This window comes from Dendronephthya gigantea, unplaced genomic scaffold (genome assembly GCF_004324835.1).
Source record: "Dendronephthya gigantea isolate DGI-Jeju-01 unplaced genomic scaffold, DenGig_1.0 000125F, whole genome shotgun sequence".
Taxonomy (NCBI): Eukaryota; Metazoa; Cnidaria; class Anthozoa; order Malacalcyonacea; family Nephtheidae; genus Dendronephthya; species Dendronephthya gigantea.
The window spans coordinates 47,013-56,511 of NW_021163135.1; the positions used below are offsets into that span (position 1 = coordinate 47,013).

At 35.4% G+C, this 9,499-nt stretch overlaps 1 protein-coding gene across 1 annotated transcript; it reads right to left on the bottom strand.

Moving 5' to 3' along the window:
• Positions 1 to 615: 615 nt before the first annotated feature.
• On the bottom strand, positions 616 to 9,024 carry LOC114535788. The gene is made up of 16 exons (XM_028557105.1): positions 8,529 to 9,024; positions 7,653 to 7,755; positions 7,176 to 7,396; positions 6,770 to 6,819; positions 6,282 to 6,363; positions 5,966 to 6,139; positions 3,876 to 4,021; positions 3,676 to 3,790; positions 3,285 to 3,368; positions 2,803 to 2,983; positions 2,605 to 2,694; positions 2,442 to 2,510; positions 2,095 to 2,155; positions 1,921 to 1,989; positions 1,531 to 1,718; positions 616 to 1,412 (listed from the first exon to the last, which is right to left on the bottom strand). Exons 3-16 carry the CDS (start codon positions 7,272 to 7,274, stop codon positions 865 to 867), a joined length of 1,956 nt encoding a protein of 651 aa, XP_028412906.1. The 5' UTR covers positions 7,275 to 7,396; positions 7,653 to 7,755; positions 8,529 to 9,024; the 3' UTR covers positions 616 to 864.
• Positions 9,025 to 9,499: the final 475 nt, after the last annotated feature.

Here is a 9,499-nt window from a genome sequence, read left to right on the forward strand (position 1 = left end):
ACTTTATTTACGTTTTTCAACTCTAAACACAGGGTCAGTTTTACCAGCATTGTATAAGAATGTTACAACTTGACAACATATTTAGGAAGTTCACCCTCCAAATGTAATTTGACACTTTTTTTTTTTAAATATATAATTTGACACCGACTTTATTTACGTTTTACAACTCTAAACACAGGGGTCAGTTTTACCAGCATTGTATAAGAATGTTACATCTTGACAGCATATTCAGGAAGTTCACCCCCCAAATGTAATTTGACACCGACTTTATTTACGTTTTTCAACTCTAAACACAGGGGTCAGTTTTACCAGCATTGCATACGAATGTTACATCTTGACAACATATTTACATAGTTCACCCCCCAAATGTAATTTGACACCGACTTTATTTACGTTTTACAACTCTAAACACAGGGGTCAGTTTTACCAGCATTGTATAAGAATGTTACATCTTGACAACACATTTAGGAAGTTCACCCTCCAAATGTAATTTGACACGGATATAGTAAAGTATATAGGGATTTTGAATATAGGAGTTAATAAAGATATTTTAATTTGTATTTGTACCTTGAAAAAAACAGCATTTACCAAATATATCTTTATTTGTTACCTATATATACAAATTGTTAAAAATTGATAAAATCGCCCTTAGTCCCTTAAAATAGAGATACAATTTTAGCGAGAGTTATGAACTGGTATACTATACTGTACTAGTAGCGTAGCCGGCCTGTTGATTTGTCCCGCTATGCTAATATTGGGACATAAAAGACATGAATACTTATAATAACTCGAAATTTACATAGCGGGACAAAATCGTCAGGCTGGCTACGCCACTGTACTGTACAGATTGTCAGATACCAAGTGTCAACTAACATCATCACAACAATCACAATCATGCATCCAAAACGTCTCAAAATCCCCAGGGTTAGTAGAAAGGAAAGGTAGTTCAGCGGTTTTTGAAACGGGAATGTCAATTAAATCTTTCCAATTATCATACAAGCTCTGTAGATATTTCGTATGGACAGTCTGTTTTTGAAATAGAAGGCATTTCAATCCTTTTTGATAAAGATCACCATCGCTTGCATTATTTGCCAAGATATATTGGTCAATTTCAATAATTTGATGCCGGACGAAATTCACCAAAGTTAACATTTCTTCTTTTACCATCGACAACTCTTCCTCGCATCTATCCTGTAAATACGTCAGTTCCACTAACCGATGCTTGATCTTGGTCGGTATTACCGAGTCCTGTGATTGAAGTGTATTGGTATAAATTTCGGATTGGGGATTTTTTTTTTCATCAAAGCCGTATTCGTTTTTACACAAGTCATTGCAGCTTGCAAGGTTCCTCTTCATTTCGTTGACAACTTTTCCAATTTGATTGGAAAGCTTAATAGCGATTGCCTGCCCCTCTAGAAAAAAGAGGCAAATGGGGCAAACTAGAGTATACTGTATATATTATTTGAAAAATAACTTCAAAATAGTAGTAAAAGATAGCAGAAGAAGCTGCAACTCATTATATTTACGTACCAGCATACTTCGATTTGAGTTCCAAGAGAAAAATCCTCTCGGATGCCATGCGATGAAGAGATAACAATAATCGATGCTTTTTCTTTTCAACAAGCCTTCTCTCTGCATTTTCATATTGCGGATCAGTTTTACCCCATGTTTCTTTGACTGCATATGCTTTTTCTAAAGTGGCTATTGCTTTTTGATTTCTAAAGTGAGTGATATTCTTTGATTGATTGGTATTAGGCTGCAGAATGCGACTCTCCTCACTGGCGAACAGGCAAACAGGTATTGCTTTCGGAACATTGTCTCCCAATAACAGAGAGTATACATCTTAGTGAAAAGAGACTGACAAACTAATTTGCAAAAACTAATGAAACAAAGATGAGTAAAGGTAATACAATACCAAACCTGTTCATTTTGCCCTCAATACCCGCAACACGATCCGGCTCTTCTTCGGTGGCGTAACACAACTCGTTTCTAATTTGCATATATTCGTAAAAAATTCATTTTAAATATATATATATATATATATATATATATATATATATATATATATATATATAAACAGTCGTTTCGCCTTACCGCAGTCTTTTCCTCTCCCTTTGTAACTCCACATATGATTCATCCCATTCCATATCAACTACTAAAGATAAATCAAAATACATTGCAGAGTGTTGTATATTAATAAAATACTCAATAGTTAACTGCACAGACTGTACTGTACATGTTATATTTATAACGGCCATATGAACTTTTATTCCAGTTCTTTGCCTTATCAAGAGATCACATTTACTTTTTGATGTACAGTAGGATTATCTCCGTACATGAAAATATATCCTTTCAAACCTGGAGTGTTTAAATCTAGGAAGGTGTTCAGCTTGTTATAAATATGAAAATAAGTCATATTGCCATACAGAACTGAACTGTACCTTCCTGGCCAGGTGTTATTTCTGTAAGCTCATTTTCGATCCATTGTCGCACACTTTCCTTATTCACGTCTTTTTTTTTAATAAAATAAAAGTAGACACAGACAATTTATTCCAGCTTGAAAATGGATAGAAAATATTGGAAAAAATTTCCAGAGTAACTTACTTGGTAATTTTGACAACAAATCTTCTAACTCATTGTTCACCATCACACCAAGAGAAGCAGCCCGTCCATGCCTGCATTTCAAGGAGGTACCTAAAGAGTAAAACATTATAACTGAAACTTTTACAAAAATGAAAATTTTCACGTTCCTCAACGACAGTATACAGTACATGCATTACTGTACATTCAGTTAAGCCTTACCGAAACGCTTAAACAGGTGTTCTCTATAGTGCAGAGCGGCATCCGTCAACACATCCGTCCTTTTATCTATTGACATTTCCTTGGTCATTTTAGAAAACTGACGCATAAATGACCACAACTTTTCAACACCCTCCCCATCTGTCAAGCCGACGTTTTGGGTTCGTCGTGGGCTATATTTCATCTATATCAATGAAAATGTATATAAAACTTAATATATAGTAGTGGTCAAAAGTTTTGAGACCATGCGGTGTGCATGGATGTTCCTTAAACCTTCCGCATCCTTCCCGCACCTTCATCATCCGCATGTGCACACGATTCTCGATGGGGTGCTCTGGCGTTCTCAAATGGGTCTTTCCGCTTTTATCATATGGAAACTCGTTCAGAATAGGAAATTTTGTCGCCAGTTTCCCACAGCAGCAACACCGTGTGTAGAAATGGGCATAGTACAATCCTTACTACACGTAGATAAAAAAATAATGTACCTGGCAAACTGCTTTGTGACCATAACAGTGAAACATGGGAATGCACAGAGTCACATCCTGCAGTAAATCTTCTCGATTTGAACTCTTTAAAATAAAAAATATACATGTAAGCGTCGCTCAATTGTCAAACATGAACACTATTTTAAATTTTTGTAAATACGAGTCCTCGGTCACAGAGAACCTAGATCTCTCGCAGCCAAAAAGGTGTAACGCGCTCCCAGAAGCTTAGCCAGTGCACGATTGAGAGACAATCATCCTCCTGAACTCAAGTTTCAAGATGGTGAGATTTTAAACCATCTAGCCATAGCAGATCAGCTAGTCATAGTTAAAGTTAACGACGTTTTTATACAACCGACCCCAGTTAACTAAAATTACTTCTACAGTTACTTACAGTAAGGTGGTTTGACAAAATGCAAGCAATATCGTACATCAACACAACTTTCAAATTCTTCGATGATTGCATTTGACTTTTTAGGCTCTCCAATTCGTAAACTGAATAGGATATTCTGACAAAGAGACACAGGCTTTATTTTACTGACTTATATATACAAAGAGTGTTGTCCAAAGTTTAAAATTGTGTGTGGTGCTAACCTCTCTCCATGCTTAATATTTAAAAAGCCTTTCGGAAAATCGTGTCTGCATACTCTTCCAAATACACCTTTTTCGTCAAATAGATCATTTTTGCCCTTGCTCCGAAGTGCAGGCAGGACCTCTCCGGCGTGAAATCTGTTACAATGCTATAAAAAATTGCGAGAGCATGGGAAAGAATTAAGATAATATGTCTAAAAATGCAACCAATTATCTAAATCTTGTGTGGGTAATATTTCAATACTAGAAATACATGCATGCAGCAACCCCTCGCTATTTCAAACCAAGTACACAATTTCCTGAGTTAACCTGACCTAAACTTATATTATGAAATGACACAAAACTCAAATCAGTCTTATTATATTTTACCGAGTATATTATAGCTAATGTTTCCATCATTCAATACAAAAATAATCATAAAGCTAGTGTAAACATTGCCCGTTCAATTTTGCTGCATTATACCATGCCAGCAATTAACTAACGGTTTAAAATCGAAGTTTCAAACGATTAAAACAGTACAAAATCTTCACAGACAAAGAAAAAACTTCAAATGTTATTTTATTCTGTAATTGCAGTCGACGCCGGCGGCTAAAAGTTTTATACTTTATAGATATAGTGTGTATTTTTGATACCAAAATTCAAATTACACTTTCAAAAACACTTTTTGAAGTTAAAGCAAATGTGTAATAGCTATTCACATGTTTATGCGTTTGCATAAAAAGCTGAAAATTTAACAAATAAACGGCATACAAAGCTGAAAAGTATACAAATACGGCTCATTCTTATCGCGAAACAAATACGAAATAAACAAAGTAAACCATAGGCAGCCCAGACTTTGACTTGCGCGTGTGATACTCGCGCGCGTGTCGCGCTTACGTTGTTTACTTCGTCTATATATTATGACAAGGTAGGAAAGAGTTTATCAAAATATGACAGATATACCTTCGTAAATGTATAATTATCTAAAAAATTACTTGAAGAAACGCCACAAAAACTACAACCTAATAATCACCGATGATTAAACTACATTATCCTGCAGTTTTCATGTTTTTAAACAACATCTAAAGCCTTCAAATTAGCGAAATAAAATAGGAATTCATACGGAATTTTGAGAAAACTATCCGAGGGTCACTCCGCCTAAGGAAACGTCATTTTTTTGAGATATTACCTAAACGCTCATTGGTTCTCATTTGTGGTCCTGCAGGTAAGCCAATGAGCGTTTAGGTAATATCTCAAAAAAGATGACGTTTCCTTAGGCGGAGTGACCCTCGGATAGTTTTCTCAAAATTCCGTATGAATTCCTATTTTATTTCGCTAATTTGAAGGCTTTAGATGTTGTTTAAAAACATGAAAACTGCAGGATAATGTAGTTTAATCATCGGTGATTATTAGGTTGTAGTTTTTGTGGCGTTTCTTCAAGTATTTTTTTAGATAATTATACATTTACGAAGGTATATCTGTCATATTTTGATAAACTCTTTCCTACCTTGTCATAATATATAGACGAAGTAAACAACGTAAGCGCGACACGCGCGCGAGTATCACACGCGCAAGTCAAAGTCTGGGCTGCCTATGAGTAAACACGTACCCTTTGTCTTTGAAAACATTTATAAGTTTGCAGATTATGAATTATTCCTCTTACACGGCTTTGTCTTGACCGTATCCACGTTCATCTTTGCTAACTGTCATGTCATACTTCATATATCTTGTTTCTTCTTGTTTTACTTTCTTTGCACAAAGTTTATGAAACGCTTTTACAAAAATGTTTACGAAATGACAGTTAATATAAATTGCTGACGTTCTCATTGAAATACAAACTTTCTGTCTTAGCCAATCAGAACGTTCGTTGATTACCAGACGTTACTCGCGCATGCGCATAACTTACAAAACCACCCAACATCGACCGTCCATGACAAAGAATTTGGACAACTTTGGATTCGCCTATGTTCTACCGGGTTCCGGGTGTAATTCCTAATCTCCGAGCGGAATTAGTACCCTCGCAGGCGCTCCGCGCCCGCTCGGGGACAAGATAAGGGATTTATACTTTATACGTGATTCGTTTAAGATGAGCTATAACTGCATAATATTTCTACCTGAATACTTGCTTTTCCGTTTTTCAGCCGATAATTATTAACATAATTATCAACATCATCTTGGTCACTGAATAATAGCGTTCCCTGCCGTGGAGCAATACTTGACTGGTTCCGATACTTTTTCCGTGCCAAACCAAAACAAGCATCCACACACTCAATCAAAACTCCATTTTCCTAGGAAAAACACAAAGTAAATAATTCAGCGAGCATGACATGTTATACTGAGCATCGCACTCAGCAACTTACCAGCTTTTCTCTGACACCAAAGAGAATAAAATCAAATGATAACTTTACAGACTTGTAAGGACACACAAACCTTTGGACATACAGGACATTCCGCGCCATTATACAAATTTGGAACAAAGTTATCAAGATAATCCATTTTGTATTTAAAATTTCTGAAATTATAAGAAATTAAAAAAATTAATTTCACACTATAATTAACAATTATTGAATGAGGTTGAACATGATAAAAATAATTATCAAGCTTAAGTTTGTGGTTGATAATTCTTCATATCATATGAACATTACTTTGGGACGTTGTCTTCGCCATTGGTGTGTCGTCATAACGTGGGATACGACTATTTATCTCATGCACGTTATGACGTAATAGTGTGCAAGAAAAAAGTTGTATCACACGTTATGGCGTCACACGTTGGACATGACGATTTCACAAATGGCTATTAGCCAATAAGAGGATGTGAAGCATTTTGTTTCGTTTATACAGTACGACGATGTCGCGTCTTAAATAAGTCGTGACTTATTTTTCCTCGTATAAATGGCGCTAATGTTACTTATCTGTACCTGTATTCTTCAAAACATCCAGCATTTAGAGTTCTATATATAGAGGGTATCTACAAAGAAGATAAGTTTAGTAGAATATCACTTCCCACATATCTGCAGTAAGATTTGACCATTTACACAATAAAGTGTATAAAACTGAAACTAAAAACAGAAAATGTTATAATTTTTCATTTGTGACTGGTTGCATTTGTCTTTTTTAGACCTTAATCTAATTACAATCACATTCTTAAAGTACTTTGAAGGGAAAAAAATATAAAAAACACACAAAACAAGGAAATTACAAATTAATCAACAGTTACTGTGCCATACATTACTGTAGGTTATAACACAGAAATACAATTTTGCAGTAAAATGCACTTCCAAGAAAAATACCCTCTAAACGTTGGACTCAATAATACACACTTACTAGTATAGGCTGTAATTTTGGAACAAACTCTAACATCATCTCTGCAAAATCCTTCAATGGTACTTGATTATGCAAAAACAAAACAACGGCCAGATCCATCAGTTTAAAATGAAACCCAACACTTGTTTTTTCAGGAGTTCCAGGCCAAAATTAGGCACGGATCAAGGTTTCAGCATGACTCTCACAGTTGCACACAGCAACTTGTTTCAAATGTTGATTGCCTGAAATATATTCAATGTTGTTCAAAAATGTTAGGGGGTAAATATTTATTGTTTTAAAAAAGTAAGAGAGTATCTTGCATTAGGTAAGTATAATGGTGGCATGAAATGCCATTTAACTTCATATATTATTAATGCAATAATGCTAAAATTTTGCAATAATGATATATGCAGTTACATGGCATTTCATGCCATTAATTGGCAATGCACAATGTGATGAGAAGTCATATCTATGGCATACAATATATAATGCATATACCAAACTCATCAACCAATTTGAACAACTTTAGAATTCTTGAATCACACTGATGTCCATTATCTACCACACCATGATTGGGAAAGAGAGGCAGAAATTTGTTACCCTATACAGTGGAATATTCACAGAAAATATCGTATTAAATTACACATAGATAGCTTAACAATTGTAGTACATACTGCAAAAACAATTTATATAGAATCTACATATGTATCACACATATTATTAAAAATAGTTTCTTCTAGGAAAATCTAAGAAACAAAAAAAGTTACATTTTCAGGTAATAATAGCTCAACCAGATTAAAGTGTATAAAGCACCAAATGACGGTCGCCAATCATTGTGTGCAGTGTTGCTGGAGTAACATGTAAAAACGTGAAACTATAAGGGAAAAGTCAAACTGGAAGCAATCTCCCCAAGTCTAACTGCAGATATCTTAACAAGATGCATGCACTTTTCAATGTCTATTGTAACATTTAGAATTATGTTCAGATGTTTCACAAGCAATCTTGTCACTTATTTGGCATAATTTCCTCCTAAAGCTGCCAACAACAACACAAAATCTTTCAGTTTCATAACAATCTTAGACGATTTACAAAATTTAGGCCTCTTTACACCATCCAGAAATGAGAAATAGTAAAATGACGGGGAACCAAATACACTGAAGGTAATGAAATCGAATATTAAAGCATTTTCTTTCAGCCATTGTTTACTCAATCAGGAATACAGGGCTGTAAAGAGTTGTATAGATGCATGGTTCATTTGGTAATATAGCATAAATCGTCTAGATCTATCACTAATAGATTTTATTTATTTATAGCAAATTCTAAAAAATGCGTTTTAAAATATAATCAAAATATACCAATGTAGTGTGTTCGTACCGTCCACTTTTCCATTACATGAAATTGGTTCCTATCTTCGTGCAATGAATATGCACAAGACGGGCAGAAGTATTGCCTTGGCCCACAGTACTCACAGCGAACCACCGCAGCCTGCGTGTGGCAGAGAATACAAACCTGGCCACTTTTCATACTACACTCTTCCACACAAGCTTTCACCAAACATGATCGAATCTTCTCCCAGTTACATAAATTGTTTATGTTTCTCTTCGTATTAGCCGAATCATCAGTTGAATCTGTATCAACACTATAGATACCAGAATCCGCGGCAGAATCTTCTTTGAGAGCACTTGCCTCACCTTCGACTACACTTGTAGCATTTGTCGAAGCCTTTTGGGATCGTTCGACTGTCAGAGCAGTACCGGTAGTGAATGCCCTATTTCTGTCGAAAACCTTAGTTTTCACAGATAACTGTTTCAGACGCTTCATAGCTTCGAACGAACAAGCACTTTCCCACTCCTATCTAAGCACCGCCATATTTGCGTTACAAGCATTCGCGATTCGTGGTTAGTGCTCAGGCCTCGCAAATACTAAGGACAGATGGCTTAGATGATCATCTAAGGTTGCTAATACCACATTTCTCAATTGAGAAACCTGTAGTAATACTAGTTGAGAATTTGTGACACGGGTGATTAACAAACATAATTTGATTGACTCATTTGAAGCTGTTTCAGCCATAAAGGCTATTCCTCAAAATCTTTTCGATGAAGGCTACGTACTGTTACGAGATAATTATAACAATAATGATTGCGTGCGCTGAACACGTGAACTGTCTATTTTATGTAGTGATGAAGAGACGATATAGTGTTGGGAAAAGTACGGACAATAAGGAGAATTTTGCTTTTGAGGCTACGAAGAAGAGATGTGATTGAAGTATTGACGAATAGAGTATTTTAGACGAACATTTATGATATTAAACAGATCAAAGCCAGAACGTGTGACAGTGTATTTTG